The sequence below is a fragment of the Aythya ferina genome (genome assembly GCF_964211825.1).
Source record: "Aythya ferina genome assembly, chromosome: 1".
Lineage (NCBI taxonomy): Eukaryota > Metazoa > Chordata > Aves > Anseriformes > Anatidae > Aythya > Aythya ferina.
In genome coordinates, this window is record NC_140296.1 from 198,663,537 (window position 1) to 198,689,770 (window position 26,234).

Here is a 26,234-nt window from a genome sequence, read left to right on the forward strand (position 1 = left end):
GAATGAAACTCAAGTAGCTGGACCTATGGCAAAATTACCAAACCCATTGATCACACAACCCATCACTGGAAAACTGACATGAAACCTATGGGTAAGGATGCCTCTCTGGGCAATCACATCTTTCTAGGCATTAAGAATAGTGGAAAGAGGGTTGTTACTGCAACTGAAAACCATAGCTCAAACTACAAGGCTATAGGCCACATCTATGTGAAAATGCCTTCTGTCTGAACTATGGGTGTAAGAAACTATATTGTAGCTTTGAGTTCCTGCTCGTCAAGTGGATTTGCTGTTATTTAATTCAGAATGGTAATGTACTCACATTAAGCATACATAATTGTTTGGTTCACTATGGAAAATGGTGATTTTTATTTTGGAAAGTGTTTAAACATCACACTCAGACATTTCTACTGAATTAACTTTGGATGAGATCCAAATTGGAAAATCTAACCGGCAAAGAGATCTTCTGGATGGTTGCAAAGCATATGGGGGGGGGAGGAGGGAACAGGGACATTACAGAAACTAACAGGTTAAGATAAAAAGAAAGGGAGAGAGAGAGCATGTCTGAATGTGATTTGGGACAAATGAAATAATAAAATTAAGCTTTTTAGACTTTGAAGTGATAAAGTATCATTATACTGCAGAGTCATTCAGAGTCATTTAGTAAACCCGCTGAAATTACTTCCAACAGGTTTGACAATATTAAGAACACTCCCCAGAACTGTTTAAAGGCTGACACAAAATAGATGTATTTCATTAGGCTTTAACCCCATTCGCTTTAACCCCAGTGGAAATTTGAATTGAGCAAAAAAATGATGGCTCGACCAAACAAAAATGTTAATTAACTCTCAGGAAAATCTACCTTAAATTTTGGGTATAATCTGTTTGTGGTTTAATCCAGTATGTTTGAATTGCCTTTACCTGTTTTTTATCTGTAGTTTCATATATACTTAATATAAATTACATGATATAAATACATAAAAGGATATAAAATGACAGGTTAAAAAAATAAATAAATTAAAAAAAAAACCTTCAACTTACAATATCTACCATTTTGATCATGAAGCCACAAGCAAGACAAGTGGTTAGAAGGATCACACAATTAGTGTCATATAGAAGGAGTGAGTTTGTATGTTTGAGTGCATTAAGGGCACTGTCAAATCTTATACAGAAGTATTGTAAAACAGCGTGAGGCAGCACTAGGTTAAACCGGTTTCTGTCTGAACGAATAGGCCTGAATTTGCCATAAAATTTCACATTCTTGAATAGGAATGTTTTGAATTTCACATCCTCAGGACCCAGTACGACAAAGCTCCCATTATAATTAGTGGAAAATATGGCCTTCAAAGAACAATTTGGATTGAAGATGGAAGGTGCTGCATCTTCCTTTAAAAAAATAGTCATCTGCATTTACCGACTGAGGTGGATGCCTGGATACTTTCTTTGCTTTGACACTGTCAAGCACCTAAAGCCACTAGTGTGGGCCAGTGTGATCTCAGTATACACAACCAAAGATATAGAGCTGGAAAAGCAGATGAACAAAACAAAGGTAGGTCTTACAGATCTCTTTAGATTTCAGCACTAGTCAATAAACATCAGTAAAGCCTGAACAGTAAACCATGAAGAGTACATCTTCAGGTTAATGGTACTGAAAGAAAAAAATTCAGAGAGCTAATTTTGTCACGTTAGAAAACTTCCAAAATCACAAAGTCATTTACTGTCTTAAAGATGTACAAAAGTCTGAACCAAAGCACTCTGAACTCCAGAATTTTGGATTATGCATTGGTACATCTCTCCAATTAACTCTGCAAGTTCCTCACTTCTGAGCTGCTGGGTTGTCAAAAACATGTTCTGGCAATGAGTGTCTCAGGCAACTGAGATGATTTCTAGAGTTTGCTTCAGAGGTTGTGCAGCTGCATTTCCGTAACCCAGCTTTTAAAGCACTATATTGACACTATAATTTCTTTTTCATTTTCCCTGAGGCTCAGTAAAATGCAGTCACACCTCTTTATATATAAGCATATCTTACATATTTTTGCTTCATCTGCAAATCATGACACACCTCCAAACAAAACAAAACAAAACAAAACAAACTCCAGTTACATTGTTGAAATGCACCCATGAGAGACAAAAACATACCAAACTTCCTATACTGTGCCTGTACCCTTGCCAATAAGGAAAGCTGGACCAAAAGACCTGTCAAAGCCTGGTGTTATATCTCATAATTCATCACAGTTAGAAAACAAATATTGTATGGAGCTGGGCTGTCTCCAGCACACCAGTCCTTAAAATGAAATCATCTTGATGAGCATCTGCTTTTCTACAATATTTGAAAACTTTCAGACAGCATATAACATTAAAATGTCAAACTTGGATGTCCAGGAGGAGCTGGCTGCTGAAGGATACACAGCTGCAAAAATGCCCAGCTGTCAAACAAGGGCCAAAGTTTTCCTAGGGATTACTTTTTCTAAATGGTTTTAATCATGATCACAGAGATTTCAATAAATAAATAAATATACAAACCGCTAGCTTTGGTTAGCATTGCGGCTAAGCAATATTATGGTGACGAAGAAAGTATGTAAGCATGTAATACGCAGTAAGTTAAATCTAGTCTGGAATGAGTTGCCTGCAGAACTGGAAGCAGGATAGTTACACGAGTATGGCAGTGAGCCCAGACTAATTAACCCTGCTGAGAACATGCTAACATGGCTATTTCACTTCCGGGATCCTAGCTAATACTGCTGAATGGTAAAGCATTACACTATGTGGACAACTCAAATGTTTTGTGGAGAGAGATCAATTATCTACACAATGATGCATTACATGATATAGAAATACAAAGAATGTTAATGACTCAGTTACTTCCAGTCACAGTAAAGGCATGGCTAGACTATTTCCAGTACAAAAAAAAAAAAACACCCCCCAACTTTTGCATGCCAGCAGTCCCACATCAGAGCCCACTGGAGACCCTGTACTCAGGCTAGGGGTGGAATAGCTCCCTGCTGCCACTCCAGGAATACAAATTGCCTTAAACACCAGACAGGAGGCAAGGTCACGGCCTTGAACTCTGCTCGTGTTCATGGCTTTGGAAATAAATCACATTACCCTAAGGTGGAATGCAGGGTGTGTCCCGCACTCTCAACTCAGGAGTGCTTAAAATGATTACATTCCAGTGCCTTTAGAAAGTACATTTTAACCTAGAGGGCTGTGCCTAATTGGTATATTCTCATCCCCAGGTACAGCTGGGTATATATTAGGGTGGAATGGAATAACAGCCACTAAACCCCACCCCCTCAAAAAAAAAAAAAAAAAAAAAAAAAAGAGACAAAGAGCTCACTTGTTCCCACTAGAACAAAGGACACTTCTGGGTGTTGAACACTATGGGAAATATGAAAACAACATCGGGGGCTTAAGTCTGATTTCTTGGCAGTTGAGGTCTCCTGGAAATCAGACTCTGAGACTGCATGCACTAATTTTTGCAATACATCACCAAAAGCATTAAAGAGAAGCTTATAATACAGCAAATACATAGTGCTGTAATAATAAACAGGATTTTCATACTGTAGCAGAGAAACTACCACTTTTGGCTAATTTCCACTCCATTCCAATAGAATGAGGTTTTAACTATGAAAAAAATGTGATGTTATAGAGAAAACAAACAAAAACTCCAACAACCTTCTTCCTTATCCAAAACACTTATGTGGGCTTCTGCAATTAGGATTTTTATTTCTCACTTTGTGGGGGAAAAATAGGAGGGAAACCTTTTCTAGGGTTAGATTTGTGCATATGCAAGGTTGTCCTTAAATGCAATCCCAATTCTGTAATTATTTTGTGGTGGACATGTATACCAAAAAAAAGTATCTGACTTGTTATTTGACTGCAAAGGGCACACTGCAGAGATGATGCATTTTGTTTTCAAAATGAGACTCAGTGTGTAATGACTGTGTCATGTCTTTGGCTAATGCAAGATTGTTCTGCAGTGTGGGCTTGAAGAGAGTGGAGCTGTAACAGCTTAATCTTGTGTTTCTAGAAATAGAAGTATATGGACCCATGCTTTTAAGATGTTAAGGTTTGTATTACGAATGTAATATGCACAAGTATATCTGTATGTTTTAAAAAAATAGATACATATCACTGGCAAATATTTAATAGTATTTTTCTCTCTTCACTTATGACTGTTCTTGAAAAGAAAGCGAATAACCTAACACATTATTCTTTATAAAAGGAGAAACATACTATAAGTAGTAGCAGATAATATGGATAGGCCAATGCTACTTTTCCACCTCCCTCAAACCAAAAATAGAAAATGCCATTTGCCATGATAAATTACACAACTGACTCTGAAAGTGACTGTTGAAAACACTTCCTTCCAATTCATACTGATATCCCCTGGTGATCTACAGAATGCAGATGACGCAAATCTAAATTAGTGCTATTTACTGCTATAGTGGCTGCGTTATTACAACACAAGCTTCGAGACGGTAAGTATAAGTATGGTCTTATGAACAGGACAAGTGACAGCTGTTTGACTCTGGGCAAAGAGCTGCCAGTGAGAGCATTGTAATCTTCTGGGTGTGTAAGTAGCTGGGAAAAGGGAATGCTTTCCAGAGAAGATTTTCCCTAAGGGGTAAGATCAGTGAGAGACCATATTGTTGAGTCACTGAAAATTAGCCAAAGAATAAGCTGCATTGACTAACCTCCTTATTAAAAACAAAGCCTATTCTAATTTCAGCATGTGTTTCTGGCGTTAATGTACAGGAGCCCTAAGGCACAGTGAGGTAGACAGCAATTGAGCTCTAGTAGAGAAAAATTGGGATTACACCAAGCAAATGATTTCAAAAATCTCTGCTCTCCCATCCACCGTTACTCCATGCTTGCTGAGGAAAGAAAGCAAAGGTTTAACATTATGCAGTACATTTAGGAGACAGTGCAAGCAGAAATTGTAGTTTTATCCATCATTTTAACCAAAGACATGGATCCTATACTGGAGAGAACTAATCATAACAGAGGTGTTACAGCAGACCACAGATACAGAGGATCTTAGTCTGTAAATAGAGGAGTTTGTTTGTGCATTTTAACTTATATTAAACGTAATAATTCTACTTATATTTTAATAATTTTCACGATTTGCAAGATAATGAAGACAGTCATACAAAAATACAGGAGTATAAATTATCAAGAGAATTCTGAATCCATCAGGAAGCACTCAGTAAAGAAGATGGTATAAAACATTAATAATAGCATTAATAATAATCACCTTACTTACCAGTTTCTGTTGTGTTGGTTTGACTATTAAAAATAAAATTCAAAACAATTTATTTCCACTTAACGTGGTTACCCTACAAATTCAGTCTTGTTTTTGCCCATTCAATACCTTGAATGCAAGGTACAATTACACACAGTTGTTAGGATCTTCTTGCAATACTTTTGCTTTTATTATGATACCTTATCAGCTTATTCTCTAGGTAGAGGATGTTGGACATCTCTAGCTAATATATCTTAGTTTAATATAATCTCCCCAGTGCCTTGACTTGAAAATTGTTGTCTACCAATTTTTCCTAATGCATTAAGTGCTTTCTCATAATCAGCAAATGCCATGTCTAGCTGCAAATCATGTGTGTTTGCATTTCCATTCTGCCATTAATCACACCACTGTGAAATACCCAGCTACAGATTATCCATTCTTTCATCTGGCTAAAAACCTACTAGAGAACTGATTTATGAATGAGGTGTTTTTTTTCTGTTTTCTTAACATTTTAGGTCAAGGACAGAAGTGTGAAATGGCTATGGTCACTGAAATCTCAGTTGTTAGGAGTTTGCTGGTCTGCAGAACAGTCATATGCATTTATGCATTCATGCACATGTATCTGCTCTTTGTTTTCAGTGTGTGTTCATTAGCTTTCTGTGTGCCTTTCTGCTAGATGTATCTTAATGCAAATCACAAACTCTTTTGCTTCTTCGCTAGTTATCAATTTTCTCCTTAAGAAGACTATTTTCACTGCCAGAGGAGCTGCTTTACTCAGAAAATGCATGTAAATGAAAACAACTGAACAAAATATCACAGAAATGTACATACTTAATGTGCTTGCTATAATAGTGTTGCTGATGCCTAGTTAGGCACATGAAAAACATTTGCTCAAAGTTTATGTTTATTAATATTAAAGCAACTTTAAAGTCCCATTTTCTGTCCTTTGCCAGCAATTCCTGTGCACCCGGATTCACTAAAGACTTAAGAACAGGATGGGAGCATCTACTCTGACTGCATCTCTTCCTAAAATATTATGTGATAAAGGAGAGGATAGACAGTATGTCTGTCACAGAAGTCAAGAGACCATTCCACTATAACGGGAAGAACAAATTAGCAAAACCAGCAGGCTGTTCAACCACAAACTATTTACTGCCTTCATATGACAGGAATTGGTTTATCTTCTCATTACAGTTTGAAGAGGCTTCTTCCCTTGACAAAGATGCTTATTCAGAAAGAGTGCAGCTCATAAAAATCTACATTATGCATACCATAAGGGGAGAAATCTTTCATAAGGGGCAAAAACAAACATAATGATTGAGAAAGTAAAGAAAATAATCTCTTAAAGCAATTCAGGCACCAACTAAATGGGACTTCTTATACTGCAGCAGAGTCAGCTCCTGGCTCATGCTTGTAAACAGGTCAAAGACAGCACTTCACAGGAAAGAAAACCTCCAGGTGGGTGTGGATGTAGCTCAGAAATTACTTTTTTTTTTTTTTTTAAACCAGTCCCACCCAAACTGATTATCAGGAATGCTTAAAAACAAACGAATGACCTCAGCTCTCAGTAATGCCCACAAGCGATGTGCTGATCTATGTTGAAGTGATGGATTTGTATATCCCTCCATTCACTGAGCACTTTTCACAAAAATCCAAATACTTTGCCATTGTGTAGACAACATCAAGTGAATCCTTAATAAAAGTTTATGAAACAGAGGTCACTGTTGCATATCTGAAGGTCAATACATCATCATTTAGACAAAGGATTTTCATTTATAAGCATATTAGTTTTTATAAAATATATGCAGTCAATATTAAGTACTTTTTGGATTAGTACATGTCAAACAGCAGTAGCATTGTATGTTCTGAAAAATTTCAGGACAGATCAAACCTTTTTTTTTTAATTATTTTTATCTATTTTTTTATCTTTTATCTTTTTATCTTTTCCTTTTTCAAACATTGTACGTTGTTTTAAATAGTGTAAAAGACAGAGCCCTCACCTTACAAACTCTTCCAACTCGAGAAAGAATTGTCTTGTCAGATGTGCCACTATCTTGTGATATTTCTCGGAAAAAGAAGTAGATTTTGTCATCATCTGGGTTATAGGTATCCGGGATGGGAAAAGTTCCAATGAACTTTGCTCCTAGAAGTTCCCCCAAAAAAAGATGTTATGAAGAAAAGTCTTGTTATTAAAATTCTTCTTAAATATCTACATTTATGTTGCATCTTTCAGTGAAATAAATATATCACTATATAGACACACAGTGGCAAGTTTGTTATAAGCTCTGAGAGAAAACCAGCAGGGATTCTGAGATATATGCTCTTGGTGTTATGTTTTTATGTATGCAGTTTACTACAACTTACATAAATATGCAGCATTGGGTATCATTTCTTGTTTGAAAGGAAGAAGACCTTCAATACAATGACTGCAAAAGTCTGCCATATCACTCATTCTCTAACCACCAACATCAAGCTAAGTGTTTTTTTCCCAAATTCCATGGTAGAATTTAATTAATTTAATTACACATTTCAGTAGTTATGAGTATAGAAATACACTATTGTTTACTAGAGATAGCTTGCAAATGAATGAAAGAACTTTGATTGATCCATGGGATTAAAAATTCAAACATAAATGACATCTTTTCCAAGTTAAAAGTTTCCTACAAACCTGTGCTTTAACAATCCTACCATCTCTATTTACAAATCCAACACAGTGCCTTGCTGAGATTACATTAGCAAAGGTTAGCACACCAAACTCCACAACTCTAACTAGTTTTAAGGAGATGGTTCCTTGTTTTGCATCAAAACGTTAGTTATATCCATCTGGGAACAAGTTGCTCAGAGAGTCTGTAGAGTCTCCTCTAGAGTAGAGTAGAGTAGAGTAGAGTAGAGTAGAGTAGAGTAGAGTAGAGTAGAGTAGAGTAGAGTAGAGTAGAGTAGAGTAGAGTAGAGTAGAGTAGAGTAGAGTAGAGTAGAGTAGAGTAGAGTAGAAATCTCCTTGGAGATTTCCAAAAGCCAAAGGATATGGTATTGAGCAACCTGCTCTGAGTGTCCTGGATTGAGGACCAGATGGCCTCCAGAGGCCATCTTCCAACCTCAGCCAGGCTGATTCTATAATATTCTGTTTGGGCTATTTTGCTTTTTCTACGGAGTGGCATGGCAGTTGTGTTACTTCTGGTTTCTGACAAAGAAAGCCTATCTCTGCCTGCATCTCATTGGGCCAAGAACTTCATCCATGTTCTTGACTGTCTTATTCAGATCTCATGTTCATGTTGTCTTCTTCTGTTCTACTTTTTCACCATTTTTATTTTCTTTTTTCCTTACAGACTACAATCAGAAATTAAACAAATGCAGGCTCCAGACTGCAACAGGGCAGGCAACCACACTGTGTTGCACAAGTCAGCCAGATACTTTGGGGTGTGATTTTTTTTAAGACATTGCCCAGTGTGCTACAATAAATGAGCTCTTTTGAGGGCCCGTGGAGCAATGCTATATTTCTTTAAACAGAACTGCTTATGCAAATACAATGCAAAGAGACCCTTGACTCTGAGATACATTCTTTCAGTAATAAAATACATGGTCTTTGTCCCAGGTAAGGCTGCAGTGAAAGATAGTAAGGAGTACGGTGTAAGATGGCAGAGCAAACATTGGTGATTTGTGGGAAATACTATTAATACCTTTTATTGTATCTTCATGTCTTTTTTTTTTTTTTTTTTTAAATGATTATTACTTCATATTCACCTCAAGGAGTTTACACAACATACTTTATGGTACACAGAGAACAAAAATAGGGTCCTTGATTCAAAGGTTCACAGTCAAAGACTTGAGACAAAATGTTCAAGGGCTGCTGAATATGCACCTTCATAACAGAAGAGTAAATTTATTGGTCAAAATTGCCATAGACGTTTAGATGTAGAGCTTAGGGATATGGTTTAGTGGGGACTGCTAGCGTTAGGTCAGAGGTTGGACTCGATGATCTTGAGGTCTCTTCCAACCTAGAAATTCTGTGATTCTGTGATAATTGCCTCTGTGATAATTTTAAACCTTTCTGACACTACAGAATGGCACCAACAGAAAAATGAAAAGATGAAGACGTCAGGCCCAACAAACTTAAGTGAAGATTTCAAATTGAGTCTAAAGCAAATATTCAGATACTCCTCAGGGCCTTTAAGGCCTCTTTGAAGATTAGATCTCCTACCATGAATAAATACATAATGACTTCCAATACGGCTTCTGTAGTATGGAGTTTATTAAACAATTCATAAATAAAGTAACCTGTGAAATACTTCTGTAGCATTCTTTTGAATTTCATATAGATTTTTATTTTTTTTTAATCCACATTCACATAACAAAACCCTGAATATATGCTCTTTTAAAAATAAATTTCATTGCTTTACTTGGCAAGCCAAATGAAAAAACAAATATCTCAATACCAATTCCTGGAATAGATTTTAAAGAATCTCTAACGAATTAAAGGAACACAAATATTTAATGATTTTAAATCACAATGGAGAACACTGATCTTGAAAGTAAAATCCAAACAAGAATACACCATAAAAGATATGAAGAACAAGAGATTGAAAACAATTTAATAAAAGAGATCATGAACTGAAAAGCACATTGTGTTCTGCAAACGAAATATTTGTCTCATCTCTTGTAATCATTCCATAAAACCATAGAAAAGCAAGTTCAAATCAATTGTGAATTAGGTTTTTGGATTCTTTGCATGGGAAATAAATTATATGGTGATCATTTTAAACCAGTGTTTGTTTTCCCATACACACCACTGTCCTCACTTAATTATTTCAATAGAAAGTTTTCCCACATATTAATTTCATAGCCAGACTGTATGCAACAGAACAGGGAATTAAAGGCATCAGGAGCTTTGAGAAAGAAGCTACCAGAGGTTCAGGTATTGCTCATGCTTTTTTTAAACATGCTTCTGTGGTCTGGTAGGAATAGTTACTACACCCAATCCTTTACTGCTGGTTCCCAGGGGTGGTCATGTTTGCTGTAGGTTACCTGCCTTCTATTTTCACCCTTCTAAAGCAAGCACTAATTTTAGCCAGGACAACCTCTCATGCATTAATAATGCTTCCAGAGAAAATTATTAAATCCAGAAAAAGAGGACAGCAAATGCATAGCAAATGCTAGAACAAAGAAAAGGCAAACAAAAACAGCTGGACACTTTCTGCAGTAGCTCTTTGTATCTGGGCTGCCAGAAATATGGGGCATGATAAGATACAAAGGACAGTGCTCACCTCATTTACCTTTAACCATCAACCATCAAAGTAGTAAGGCTCCTAACCTACACTCACCCAGGTCCTCTCTCAGGGTGGGACTGATTGGGGAAAGGAAGAAAGTGATGATAAATAATCCTATTTTAAGACAGATTCCTACAATAGGTGGAGTGAGTCACCCCGTGGAAGTGTCACCTCTCTCTGTAAATTACAGGCAGAGACAACTGAAATGGCTGAGCTCAGACAGGATGCTAACTTTTGCCTTTTAAAGCTCAGTGAGCTGAATTCCATCCAAAACATGCAGGACATAAAGAAGTTTTTGCCTGTAAGTATCTGTCCCTGGCAAAGACAACTAAATTGAAATGAAAACAAACAAACAAACCCCCCAAACCAAAAAAAAGATTCATGTATGCAGGGAAGCTCTCATCCTAACTCTGACTTTAACTTCCTGTAAAGGAGGGAGGAATGTGCAGCTATTTAGTGGATGCCTGTATGTCTGGTACCCCACTGCAGGATGCCCTCCTCTGCCATCTCAGCTGGAGGAAGGCACACAGTTCCAGTGGGCGGTTTTGCCTTCCGGAGCAGGGGCCCAGCCCCATGCACATCATCCAGGGCCCCAGCTCTGGAACAAACAGCTCTGGCCAGCTGCTGTGACAGCACTCAATTCTCCAGCCCTGCAGTGCTGAGTGGAGGCAGCATCCTTCAGTGCCACTGCGTGCAGGAGTATGAGCCTGTGTGAGTGTGAGTCATGGGAAAGATTAGCTGCCTTCCTCCCTTTCTCCTTTGTAGAGCGGCTATTCAGTCACTGAGATTAAAACATGTCTTAATTAGTCAAGATAGAGATGCCCTGCAAGGAACTGGAAGGTATCCTACGCATTTTTCCCTTGTGCTTTGTCTTTCTCTGCCTTCCCCCAGGAAAGAATAATCTTGTTTCCAGGAATGGAATAATAATTAACAAAAAAAAAAAAAAAAACCACCTTAGAATATTAAGGTGCATTACAGAAAAACTTCCGCAGCCCACTGGAAAAAAAAAAAAAATCAAGTTACACATTTCATGCTTATCCTAAGTAAAACATGAATCACGCCTGGAAATAATTTATTTCTAATTGTACAATTACTCAGGTATGTATGACCTTTCCTGGAGGTCTAGCACATATTTGGTCAATGGGTAGTAGGTTTAAGGAAGACGGGATTTAGATGAGGTGGAGGTTTTAAAACTGAAATTAAGTAAATATTTTTTTTTTATACCAATATCATCTGAAAGCACAAAATGTATGAAATTGGTAATGTTACACAATCACCTAGCAATATACTGACTATGTTATGGCTTACTGCAAAACTGATCCCATTATTTAGAATTGCACTCAAAATTTTCTCCAGCCTTAAAAGGACCATTTCAAAATATTAAAAGTACCTAGTTTATGCCTGTGCCTCTTAGTATAACACTGCATGGATTATGTTTGTGAAGTCTTATAGCATGACTGTGTTTTTTTATATGGCTGGAAAGAGAGTAAACTTGAAGAATATATGGGGTCTTTGGTGATTACATAACGAGGGTATATTTTCACACTGCAGCCACACTGAAGCTGTTTTTCAACCCCAGACATGTTAATATATTATTCTCCTTAGAAATCTTTCACAGATACAGATGCTTTATGTGAAAAACAGAATTAAAAAATGAACCAATCTATAGGAAAGAAGAAAGGCAGACTTCCCCTCACAACCTCTAAACTAAAACACAAACAGTTCTCAATCCTTTAGTTTATCCTATGTTCTTGTACTGTTCCCTGGTCTCAAACTGCTCATGAAGAATCATTAATATCATGAAGAAATGTTTGGAACTGGATATTTAAGCTATAAGTTCTTGTGTGCTGGGAACTGAGCCCTCTTTCATCCCCCTGTAATGCTCATCGATGTGGATATGTACTAATGATAACACCAGATGCTCCTTAGGATCAAACTGCAGTAAATCTGTCTTTTTAGGATATTATAGCATCCCTTAGGATGATACCCCAACTGTCTTTCCATGCTAAGCAGCCAGTAATAAAATCAGATGCTAAGGAACATGGTTAGAGAGCTGCCTCTGGGATGGACCCATCCCAGTCCAATACTGCATGCAGCCCATTTCTGGCCTAAACTGCACAAGGGACATGCAGCAATGAGAGGGAGGAGATAGAAGAGATGGAGCAAGAGAGATGTTGAGCCATACATTTGAAGAGTACAGGTGATGAAACTGGGATATGTTAGCACTGCAGTGTGAGATTTTCTATCTCTCTGCAGGGCTACTCCTATCTGGAAACATAAGTTGACTTGAAGTGTTTTTTCCTTTCCTCCCCATTCCCCAGGAGAAATCTTGAGGTTATGGAGCCACATCTAGACATAATTATAGAGCAACAGCTTAGGAGGAGGGAGAGAAGGAGTAGGGAAGTAATAATAAAAGTATGAATATTTCCTCTTGTTGAGGTCTCAAAGAGTTAACAGGCAAAATTATGCCTTTCAGAAGTTGATTGCTGGGAAGACAACTTAACCCTGTGGTCAGCAGGCCCTGGCTTTACAATACACCCGTAATAGTTACACAGACAGCCTGAATCAGGGCCAGTGTTGCCACATCTTTAGAGACAGATGACAGCTAAAAGGGGGACGCTTTAACTGAGCATGGTTAGCTTGTGAGCGAAGTTTTCCACGTTACTCTGTGTGTGGTTTGAGACCGGCTGGGTGTAAATGTGGCCAGTTTTCTAGAGGGTTTACTAGCTCAGAATGTTTTTAATGGACAAGAAAAAGCAGTGTTTTGCTTGGGAAGCTATTTTAGGGTGCCCTTAGTGGTTTTAAAATGATCCTGACAGCAACAAAAGGTATTTTTCCCCTTCTAAAAAGGGGGGAAAAATACAAAATGAGAGAGAGAGAGAGAAGACCTCCTACCTAAAAACATGGAATTTCTAGTCTGTCATTTCAACATACTGGAGGGAACAGCTTTTAACAAGTGATCAGGAAAAAAAAAATATTCCAACAAGACTGGAAATAAAAGCATTTTAGTCATGATAGTATTCCAATTATAGCACTATATACATATGTACGGATCAAAGATGGAAAGAACTATTAGGTCTTACTCTCCTCCTCTTTCCTTAATTAGTATTTTCACCTTTTTGACTTTTCTCAAGTGCATTTTTGTTCCACTGAGCTTTTTTCCAAAAGAGTCTACATAATCCAAAGATACCATGATACAGTATCTATATTTACACTTACTGGACATATATTTATTTAAGAAAGGGGCTATTAACTTCAGAGAGACAGGGACAATGCAAATGACAACAGCATATGTTTGGGATCTTACCAGTAAGCCAGTAATGTTCAGAAATGTCAGTTCTGATGTAATGATGGTCGTGAGAAGGTCCCAGGGAACGTGTTAGAGCCGTGTCTTTGCCAAGGAAATCAGAAGCTGTTCCAGCATAAAGATACTCATCTACAAATGAAAAAGAAATGGGGTTTCTACGGCTGTGGAGTAAACAAATTACAACTATTTGTGTTCTGTTGGGTGAATATCACCTGCATCTAATTTGCCTATGAACTAATTTAATGCTTTAAAGTGTTATAGTCTTATATTTTAATAGGATTTGTGGTTCTGTGAAATTACTTATATATTTAAATGGAAGTAGTATTTATAATAACATGTCTAAGAAGCGAAGAAGTCCATGCCTAATTTTGGATGCCTTTTAGGCATCCAAAAAATCCTCCCTTCCAGGCTTTGATAAGCTTTGGGCTAAGGGGGTGTAAGAATATCCAAACTGAAAATCCTGCCCCATGAGCCTGGGGGGGCGTGATGTGGAGAGGACATCTAGTAATCCAAGCTTGCTCTCATGACCCTTGTCATGTGCCTTGTCAGCACACATGGCTTTGCTGATCCTGGGTTGGAACTGAAACACTATGGATGCTCCAACCCAGGAGCTTCTCATCTTGGCCCTTTCCTGAAGTAGGGATCTCTGCCTGACACTTCATTCATGAAGAGGAATTTAGGCACTAGTCTCAACTATGCACCTTTAGGCACCTTCTCAACTATGTAACATGTTAATGGTAGGAATATGGCTACAGACCCAAACTGTGATCATTTTAACATAGTGAGTAGTTCCACTAAAATAAATGACATCTTGCTTGAATAAGGCAGCCAGAATTTTAAAAAAATACTGTATTTTTTTTGCTACATTTGCAGTTACTATTTAATTTTCTGTCAGCTTTCTGAGCAATGTAAAACTTCACAACTTTAAGAATTGCACAATATTTTCTGCTTTCCTTCAGATCTCAGTATTTTTCTAAAGGGAAGCAAAGAGTTACTGTGATTTTATTTTATTTTTTTTTATTATTATTTTTTCAACCACATTGTGCATTTTACAATTCTCTTTCATTTCTACAAAAATAACAAGATATCTTTATTGGTCAGAGAAACTTTGTTTTTGTTTAATGGCTTGCAACTGTAATTCAGTTTTTAAAAAGTGGACCTTAATCATATAAAAAGCTGAATGATCTGTGTGATACATAAAATTACCTTTCCAGGTTTTCTGATGCTCTGAGTAGAAACATTTCACAATATATTTTAGTGAGAAGTCCTTTGTTAAGAGCAAACTTACAATAAATATCAATCAACACAAATGTTGTATCATTTCATTTGCAAAATTTATAAACACATTAAAAAAAAAAAATCAAAACAAACCAAAAACCCCACAACCCAGTGACCCGCAAACACCTTATTTGGCCAAAAAAAGATCTGTTAGCTTTCTTTTTTTTTCAATATTGCTGTTACACATGTATTATTTCCTTGACCGTACTGGAAAGCACATCTTTCAGACAGCATGTCGCCTTTGTAAAGAAACAATAGTGCATTCAGTACGGTATTTGTCATAATGAGGAATGGGCAGCGTAATTGGTGTTTGCTAACTGACAGGCACTCAGTGATCAATAAACCTGAAGGTCTAACAGAAACTGCTCATCCTTGTCTAGGTTCTGCTGACAAGGCGCTTTCAGCACTTCTTGTGGCTTTCAGTCCAAGTTCCAGTTATTTCCAGAATTGTTTTGGTGAGCAGTAATTTGTAATAGAAGATGGATGATGAGCAGGTGATTTTTAGCTGGAAAGACTAGTTTTTCCAATAGCATGTAATTAATCCGTGGAATTTACTTGGGGGGAAATGCTGTGCACAATTCAGAGATTAGCTGTTAGAATGAAAATTACTCACTCATGTTAACCTACGTATGGAAATAAAAGGAAATAATATTTAGCTCATATTTATATCTGATTTCAAAGTGCTTTTTGAAGGAAGTAAGTAATATTTATTGCCATTTTGCAGATAAATTAAACCATGCAGAGAGAAACAATGTTCCAAAGGCTATTCCTCTCTCCAGTAGCAGAGATGGGAATTGAGCTCCCCTAGTCCCAGTGTATCTTATCCATGAGCTATACTGCTCTCCTAGCACTTTTGGGAATAAAGTAATCATCCAAAGATAGGTCAAGAATGCATTCTCTGGTCAGGCCTGTAACTCTTTACAGTTCTCCTTGTACATTATTGCAAAGCACTTGACACCAGGCACTGACACCCGGGAAGGGATGCTGGAACAGCCCAATCATTAATATTATCTAGCCATAAAATTCTTATGTACCAAAGTTCATGGTTTAGTTAGCTAAAGTACAGCAGCTTCTTCATTTCACAAGATTTAATAAAGAAGTCGATGTACTAGAGTGCTACTGAAATTAGCCAACTCTATAATAAATCATGGAGCTATATTGCATTAAGAAAAAGAAATAGTTAAAGTTTCTAGAATTCCATTTTAAAAATAGACTTCACGGTCATTAAACAGTTCTAGGGATCTCTGAGAAGAATAAGCACTGGCTTTAATCTATTGTTTTTAATAAAGGAAGTCCTGCCCCATCTGTTGGGTCAGAATCACAAATCATCTATCTTACTATCTGAGAATAAAGACTGAACATTAGTCATATTCTTTTTATAACACAGAGTGACTGATACTTCAAAGCATTGTCACCACTACTCTTTGGCTGTAAATGAAAACGTCATGGTGCTTCACTCTTATCTTGTATTCATAGGCTTGATGGACAAGTTAAATGAAAATTGTCCAAAGCTATGAACCAAACCATGACAAAAGTAGCTCTTATAGTGGTTTGAAATCCAGAGGTCAAGCTGACATTCCTCAGCACCAAATGTCAGACCACACAGCGCTGTGAGGCACGCAACAATTGTGCTATCTTGTTCTTAGTCTTCCAGCTTCAGAAGTGGCTACTCGAGTAAATAGAAACCTCGAAAATGTATTTATGGAAATAGTGGATGTCAGCAGACTTCAAAGGGCAGAACATATTGATAATTGTGGAAAGAGGCCCAGAAGTGCTTGAAACATTGTCTGTCCATGTGGTTTTTTGTTGTTGTTGTTGTTGTCTTCTTAAAGGATAAATGACTGGGTGAGAATGAAATCCTGCTCAGAGGTTTCACAGCCACTCAAATTTCTCTGTTTGTGTTGCTGCACTTCCAACTGTTTGGTGTCTGCAGTCTGAAGGCTCCCCCAGGTCCCAGAGCATAAAGCAGCATCGGAAGCACAACCACGGCCAGAGTTTCTCCACCAGTGACATCTGCTGAGCCTCTGACCCTGGTGTCTGCCCATGAAGCCACTGAGCGTCTGGCTCTGATGGTTTCTTACCTGCCATCACAGATGCAAACGGCTGCTGAGGATCAAAAGGGCATTTCAATCTGCCCGACTCCAGGTTCTGGGTATCCAGTCTGAATGCTGTTTCCTGAGAATAAACACATATTCATTAGCCTGGTGTGGCTGCAGAGAAAAAACTCAGACTGTTCTGCTAACATATGAAGTGAAGGTGTATTAGATCATGTAGCTGTCATGTCAGGATTGATGTTTACAGTCCATGTCTCTGTTTTATATCTGGATTTTTTATTTATTTATTTTTTCACTCATTGTTTTAATGTATCTCATTCACTCCATAGCAAAAATAAATAAATAAATAAATAAATCTTGGAAAAATAAAATTATTTTCAGAAAAAAAAAAAAAAAGATCCAATGCTCTTTGCTATTCAAATTAAAGGCTGAATTGTACTTAAAAGGCACTGGCTTCTATTTGAGAAAGTGCTGATAGACTGTGTTGCAACAGGAGACCCAGATGGGATTCTGGCTGACTCCTAAATTTCTCTAGGGACTGCTGAATAATGTTTGTGGCAGACACAGTTCAGACCCCTTTAAATAAGAGCAGCATATGTTCTCTCTTGTTATTTTTAACAAGGCTAATGATACAAGAGATATTAGAATAGATCCTTCCTTAAAGTTCCCAAATACAGTGTGATTAACGCTTAGGTCTCAGAACAAGGGCATAGAGGGAGGTTAAGAAAATAAATTATTTTAAAACAATTTCTGATGATTTCAGTGGGGAATCTTATATTTCTGATTCAATTTTTGTAAGCATTAATTTGAAGTTTTGCTATAGTTTTGAATTGCTACAGTGGTCAGTTTCACTTGTTCCTTTCACTAGCTTCCTAAAAGCACACTTAACTGAAACCCAAATGTCCTCAGAAGGCAAAATGATTACTCAGATACATGAAGTCTTTGTAGGTTCAGAAATTTGATTTTCACAATTTTATTGTTTTTAGAGAAGGGAGATTGCCTACAGAGGTGTTTTTAATATATTCTCTTATTTACAATGACATTTAAAAATCACATGACCTGACTAGTGGTCAGGAATCAAATTATTGTCAGTTTAATGTTAATTGCAGAGATACAACATTTGAAGTTAGTTTCAAAGAAAAAACTGTGATTTAAACCATCATTTAAAAAATGGTGAAGTGACTTTAATTATTTATTTCTATACCTCTGCCTTACAAGAGGACTGAAGAGTGCAACTGAGCTTACTATGTCTAAAGATAGACACATAAGATCAGACTTCATAACACATTAATTCAATTCATGCTAATAGAGCATCAGATTATAAATAACCAAGCTGTTCTATTTCGTTGAGAAGTCTCTTAAATTCTCTAGGCTCAGAGGACAAAAGCCCAGGATGTTTAATAATTAATCTCCTTACTTAAGAGGGAAAAAGAATCAATTCCAATCTACGAAGATAAATTCCATTTTCTCCAGCAATACTGTCTGCTATAAATCAGAATTTAATAATCCAACAAGAACCCTTGTTATCCTCTCAAACCTGTGGATATCAGGCAAACCAAACTCTCAGGCTACTGAACTGAGCCAGAGCACAGTGAGGACAAAACTGAATTAAGAACTGAGCATTATTTTGCTGGCAATACATTGCTAATGTCCCATTCTCATTTCTTCCAAGAAATTCAATCCTGAGCTGCTCAGAGGACCGTTGCAGTATCACATGCCAAGAGACTGTCCCAATATCCAGCAGTAATCCAGAGACCGAGGTCTTTGTAGATCACCATCAAATATTTCAGACTGCACCCAGACAAACTAATGGACACTACCAGGTATTCACACAGAATTAAACTCCTGCTTTCACTTTGGACAAAGCTTTCAAAGAAAAGAGCATCCCTTGGAGAGCTGTGGCTAACGGCACCGACCGGGCCAAACCTCGTCTTCACCAGCCAAGAGAAGTTTTGGCAGTGACTTCAGTAATAGCAAGACTAGGACTTTAATCCCCTTTAATTGTGTGATCCTGTAGGGGATTTGTACTGCTTCAAAAGCAGTGTGTGCTGTGGTTTTGAGTCACCTGATCCACACTCTTTTCCTGCCTGTTTTTGCAGCACTGGCACCAGCCAGCAGACCACTGGGCAGACCCTCTGCTGCTTCCAAAGGTCAGCAGGGCACTGCCTGATTGCACAGTCTCCATGAGGCTGTCTCAGTCCTTGACTCTCCCAAGCATCCCACAGCTTCCTGTAGAGGTTGCTAATTACCAAATATCCACTCTTCATCCTTACAGGCCAGAGAAAAAAACAGATCTGCAACAGAAGCACCCTGAATTTCCATACAGTACTCCTGGCTTCAGTTCCTGCAACCAGGAGGACCATAAGACATTTTCAACTGTCTGTCAAATTCAGAACAATGGGTTTGCAAGGAGACCAGACCCAGCACCCTTGTGCTATTGTCAGATTTATCTGGACAGACAGTGCCAGGACAGTGGATATATGGTGTTTGGAAGAAAGGGAAAACGTTGAATCATAGAATCATTAAGGTTGAAAAAGACCTCCAAGGTCATCTGATCCAACCATCCCCCTATCACCAATATTACCCACTAAACCATGTCTCATTCAAACTGTTATTTCAGTAGGAGGTTGTAAAAGATCTGCACCATCTGAGGAGGTGGGAGTAATGATGAATGCTGCACAGCTCACCACTACAGCTGAGCAACCAGTGAGTGCAGGAGAGGCAAGACTGGGAGACAGTGAGGGGATTAGGAAATACAATATGGGAATTCTTCTTCCATTTCCTCTCATAAGGTAATTGGTCACGTCTAATTGAGACAGACCCCATGTCTCGACTGACTGCCAGACTGAACAATCAGGCCAACTCCATAACTTTATAAAGTCTGATGAAAACAGACTTCACAAATAAAGTTGCAGTGGCGGAGTGGATAAGGAATCTCGTTAATGATCCAGAGGTAAACCAGAGACTTACTTAAACTTTTGCTGAGAGTTGTTCTGCTCAGTTCAGCTTTATATTTAATTATTCATGCTAAGGAATCAACACAGTACAAGGGATCCAGTTGTTTCAATTGGAATATTCAAGGAAATTAAGAAAAAAAAAAAAGAAAGAAAAAAAAAGCCTAAAATATTTATTTGCAAGCCCTATCTATTATTCAGTATACGTTTTATTAATGGCTTATTAGGAAAAGAACACCACAATGCAGAATTCAGATAGTTCAGTTCTCTGCAACTTGGGCAGACCCCTGGTCAATCAACCCACAATTTTATGGAATAAAATGAGTCTCAGTCAGGGCTAGCATTAATACCCATCCCCTCACATCCTTTTTTTTTTTTTTTTTTTTTTTTCTCCCTGGGAGCATCTGCCCTTGATTTTGTATGTCAGAATAAATCCAATGTGTACATATTTCAGGGTATTGCATTTAATAACATATCATTAAACCTCTTTTCTTATATTCTAGTATTTCACTTAGACCCTGAGAAAAAAATAAAGCTATTTCTACAGCAGCACTGTAAGCCTGCAATGCAGGCAAGCAGCCAGACAGGTCACATCCAGACACTGTCTGAGAACAGAGCCAGTGTTATAAATATAGCCAAGGTGTGATACATATAGGAGTTAAAAAGAGACTTGTGTATTAAGTGGTTGCTTGACACAACACTGTTGTGGGGGTTAGGTCTCAAACATTTGCCACTTAGGATAGAGATTTCTTTGTCACCAGCAAATGAAGACCAATCAGCCGCTAAATTCAGTCCAGGACTATGCCACTTGTGATGGAGGATACCCAGCATTTCCTCAGTGATAGGGCTGCAAACCAGCTGCAAAGCCTGAGATACCATCCTTCAGCTCAGAGACCATTTACAAACTCTGTACTACCCTTACAGGGAAACAAGCCCTGAGGAACAGGGTATATGTGTACCTTAAAAAGTAGAGCATTGAATGTCATCTTGAACTCTGCATTGTGTGTGTGTATGTAAGTAGAAAATATGTGCAGAAATGACTTACTAGAAAGAAAGATATCTGGGTTAAATGTGCTCTTCACTTAGTTAATCATGTAGAAATGTCATTCCAAAAAGCATTGCGTAGTAAGTCTTACCAAGGAAAGTGCTTTGTTCAAAAGCGATACACACATATCAAATGTGAGAACACAAGTTCCCGTCTGACCTAAAAAATCTGCCATTTACTCTGTTATTTAGGCAAGCTGCTGTCAGTTCATTTTTTATACACTCACAGGGTATTTTTCAATCTGTGATGAATGCTAAACAAGACAAGGGTTACTCCTTGACATGTCAGAGTAGCAAGGAAATTAAATTACCTCTTTGTGAGTGCCAAGTTCAATGTATCCACAGAGAGGGTGAAATGCTCCTGTGCCACAGACGTAAACATGGGTTCGGTTGTAGGGCTGAAGAACCCTGATAAAATTGGCACATTCTGTCTGTTGTGAAAGGAAAGGAGAGAAATGTTAATTGTTATGTTTATTTTTCTCTTTGACATTATTGTACTAGGTTTTAGCCATAATATCCTTGTGTTTAACCTCAAAATTACTGTAGCAGTGACTGTTTACTAGATAGATCAAAGTTGTGATGGCTAAAATTTTACAGTGGCAATGTACCAAGCAGCTCATCAATCAGATTTGTAAGCCTTTCTGTTGTAACACTTACAGACATGAGAAGCTATGTGGTAACAGTATAGTTTAGAGGACATCTCTTCAGTATATGCTGTGGACACATCCCCTGTCAACAAAGGTCAAATAGCCACTGGATTAATCTGCCCACAAATCCTCCCACCTTTGCTCCTGATTAAGGGTTCTGCACAAGCTTTAGCACTGAAGATTACATGATAGAAATCCTTGTGGCAATCTGAAGGCCTTCACCATACTTCCAAGGGGATGTTTTGTGCAAGTGACCTCTCTTTGCACCAACCACAGTTGGTCACCTTTATTTGGAAATTCCTGTGAGTCCTTTGGGATGCTCAGGTCAAGTCTTGGCTCTAGCTGGGCTTGGTCATGTCTGGTACAGATGGCAAGTGGCACAGATGCCACTTACTGTAAGGATGAGCTGGATATAAAGGCAAGTTGTAGTTTTCCCCAAAATTAAAGAAATATGTGCACATATAATAAGGTAGTGCACAAAAGTTTTGTATAGGTCCAAGAGACCATCCTACGCGTAAGTGCAGAGACAATGCAGGAAGCAAAAAGGAGATAGTTTTGATGTATGTTAGAAACTAATTTTCTCTCATGCCTTTCCTTTTGTCTTAGGATAGGAATAGATCAGCACAAATCCTCCATATAGACCAGTATCAGAACTTTCCCAGTGTTCAGCAGAGGTGTTGTTTGGCTTTTGTCTGCTGTAAAGATAAGGGTAGCAATAAGTTAGGATAAAAAGTTGGAATTCCTCAGACAAGAGCACAAAGACTGTTCTGAGTTGGAGTCCACCTTGATAACAGACAAGCTGGACAGAAAGCATGGGATTTGTGGAGAGAAAAGGAAGAAATTTTATTATACAGCTGGGAAATGTTTACATTTCTAGTGGACTCTAGACACGATGTAATCTGTGCTATGCAAAAGAGATATGAAAGTTTTATTGTATATATGAATGCACCTTATATACACGGAGACTTCTTAAAGAAGATTTGTGGTTCCAGGGAAACACTAATGAGGCTGAGATCTTGTTTTAACCTTAACTGCAGCTGTCTACAAGTTAAGTTAATTTGTAGTGTCCACTTCTACTCTGATTCATCAATGAAGTATAATGAAGTTACATTCAGGATATTTCCAAGGAAAGAGGAGCACTGCAATGGGAAAGAAAAGATTTCAGGGGAACCTTTCTCACAATAAATTTCAGAGGAAAGTCCATTCATCTTTCAACTAAATTCATTACATACAAGAATGGCTAAGTATGATTGCTGCTCTTAATATTGAATATTTTTCTTGAAGCATCAACATTTAAAGAAATTCAATGACGGAAAGGAAAGGAAAGGAAAGGAAAGGAAAGGAAAGGAAAGGAAAGGAAAGGAAAGGAAAGGAAAGGAAAGGAAAGGAAAGGAAAGGAAAGGAAAGGAAAGGAAAGGAAAGGAAAGGAAAGGAAAGGAAAGGAAAGGAAAGGAAAGGAAAGGAAAGGAAAGGAAAGGAAAGGAAAGGAAAGGAAAGGAAAGGAAAGGAAAGGAAAGGAAAGAAAGAAAAGAAAAGAAAAGAAAAGAAAAGAAAAGAAAAGAAAAGAAAAGAAAAGAAAAGAAAAGAAAAGAAAAGAAAAGAAAAGAAAAGAAAAGAAAAGAAAAGAAAAGAAAAGAAAAGAAAAGGACTTTTTTTCAATTAATCCTGAAAAGAAAAAGTGTAAAAGCTGCTTACTAACCTATATAATGCATTTAGAAATGAGTATATGGATGCACGTTTTATTGTCAGCGGTAATAAAAATATAGATACTATACTTACGTGGGCATCTTTCCCAGCTAATTTGCATAGCTCCACCTTTTCTTTTGCTGCAGGCCAGTAAATCTGGAAGAAAATTTTAAAAATACAAAAATATATTATTAAGATATGTATTATAAATAGTCCTCTGATTGCTGCTTAGCTATTTCCTTGAATGAACAGTTAAAACTGACTTATGCATGTCAAAGGAATTTACGTGAGTAGAAGTAAATGTGGCTTTGAGTATAGTTTTTTGTCACTAGTATCAAGGCTTTAAAATCAAATCCTTTGTTCTTTGTTAATTTCTTCTTTGTGTATACCTACCTTTTTAAAGTACTTAGTTGATCCACCTAACACACCTTGTAAGCATTATGAACCACATGTTTTTCTCAAAGATTAGATGAGCTAAATCATCTTGAAACTAAACTGACTGCAGAACAAGGCAATTTACATTTATGATGAATTTGATCCAGTGAACTTGGCAAAGCAGTTATAGAAAAATAGTGAGCTGTTACTGCCAATTTCCAAATGAAAAGAAGTTTTGTTTGAAAAACTAAAAGTAACTGAAGAGAAATTTGTAGAACAAGAAGTACATTTGACAGAAATTAATAGCACATTGTTTTAAAACATCATCAATCAACAATAACTAAGTTTACTGAGTGAAACATAAAGATTTAGAAAATGACATAGAAGTTTAGAGAAAAATCATATACCTTAGACAATTTGCAGCATATATTATTACTGTTTCTCTTTGTTTCATTTGTATTATAGAATTCTTTGTATTAGGTTTAAGTGCAGATGGAGCCAGATGACAAATCATTATCTGTTACTGTAACCCCAATGATATTAGTGGTGAAAAGTCAAAGAGCAACTGCTCCATTTCTGATTCATTGATTTCAATTAAACAGTTAGAATTTGATATTATCCAGTATTCCAGTATATTTTTGATTCTACTAAATTCAAAAAAAGAAGCTAAATACCAAAATTTTCAGAAACATTATGCTAAGTGTGTATCTTTTTTTCCTTATTTTGACAAAAGAAAGCTACAACCATTTCTCGTGATTTATAACAACAAATCACAATAATTTTAGAGCAAATATTAGTTAGGAAATTGCCTCATCCCAGAGACCAATATGAAGATTGCTAGTAGTCATACACGCTTTTTTACTCGAGTCTCAAATCACAGTTGGTAAAATCCTAAGCAGTGAATAGTGAATATATGAATAAAAAAATGTTATAATAATCATTAAAAAGGATCTTCCAGTAAGGACAAGTAACTCAAAAACATGCAAGAAGAGTTAGCTTCTGTAATATTCCTTTTTGTTCACCCAGATATTGGCAACATTTAAGATGTGGCTTGCCCCATACATAGACTCTGGGATGGAAAGCTGGAGTGCCCTGTGTCAAACGGCTTTATCACAGTCCCAAACACACAGCCAATATTCCTCTCAATATGGAAACCATCTTTTTATTTAATTTCTTTCTCTTCTCTTCCCAGTGCTAATGGATGTGTTGGCTTTCTGCAAGGAAATTAATTTCCTCTCGGTGAATTTGCAGTTACCTTTGTGATTAGAGGCTAATAGTGTATTTTAAGTTATATAAACCTTAACCCTTTACAGCAACATTTACCTTAAGTCAGAGATAAGGCAGTATAAAAACATCTCTGCACTGGAGTAAAAATTTATTTTCCCAGAGCATTTTCTCAGAATTATGTCATGATAGCATCCAGGTACAAAAATGCAATTGGAAATCAGCCACACCAGCATGTCTGTATTACACAGTGTACAACTCCAGAATGTACAGCAAGAAGCACTGGGAACATTGCAAAAACATTGGGAAGAGTTGAAGCTAGTACCAGTGAACTCATCTGCCCTCTGTCTGGGTGGAGTGGGACAGCTTCCCCTTGCAGCACTGTTTTGTCACAAGTGCCAAAACATTGGGTTAAGGAGAAGGAGAAGCTGAGGCACAATCGGTGCTGTTGAAAAAAAAAAAAATATGATGAAAAGGAACAGGCAGAGGAATATGAATTATGGATCTCCAAATAGCTTGGTTAACTTAAGCTGAGATCTTTTCTTCAAGTCTCTGTCACATAAATTTCATGCCCAATTTTGCCCAAGCACACCCCATCAACAACAGAGAAGGGTATTAGAGGTCTTTGATCTTCCTGAAGACTTTTTTTTTTTTTCCTCCCAAAATTGTTTAGGTGTCTGGTTATGCAGACAAGATCTCCTTCTGTAAGCTTTCAAAAATGCCTGCCTCTTCCTGCCGACTGCACAGAAGTACTGGACCCTTGCTTTGGGAGTTCCAGTTATATTGGAAAACATCCACTTGAAGACATCAGGTATATTAATGTCTTCATTAATATACATTAATATAACTCTAGCCTCAATTCTTGTTAAGATTCCTTCATGGGAAATAATGTTTGTCATACGAACTGGACTAGTCAGGTTGAGACATCACATTCCCTGCCTTTGTAAAAGAAAAGACCGCAGTCAGTTATGAAAGAAAAATCAATGGTCTCACATTCTGGCTACTCAACAACCTCAGTACTTAGCATTATACAAGGCCAAAATAGTCAATGAAAAGTGTAGTTAAGTGATCCAACTAACTTTTAAATCAACTTGAACCTCAAAGGAAAATAATAGTATCAGTATCAACAATAACAATAAAAACAATGACAATGATATTC

General features: G+C 37.3%; 1 protein-coding gene across 4 annotated transcripts in view; it reads right to left on the reverse strand.

Moving 5' to 3' along the window:
• Positions 1-26,234, reverse strand: part of SEMA3D (semaphorin 3D) — a 143,468-nt gene that overhangs the window by 44,087 nt on the left and 73,147 nt on the right. For all 4 annotated transcript variants that reach the window (XM_084495289.1, XM_084495288.1, XM_084495286.1 and 1 more), the window contains exons 4-8: positions 23,570-23,632; positions 21,455-21,574; positions 17,173-17,266; positions 13,814-13,942; positions 7,243-7,385 (exon numbers count right to left, since the gene is read on the reverse strand). In XM_084495289.1, the coding sequence (XP_084351415.1) occupies positions 7,243-7,385; positions 13,814-13,942; positions 17,173-17,266; positions 21,455-21,574; positions 23,570-23,632 (549 nt within the window). The remainder of the gene's footprint in view (positions 1-7,242; positions 7,386-13,813; positions 13,943-17,172; positions 17,267-21,454; positions 21,575-23,569; positions 23,633-26,234) is intronic.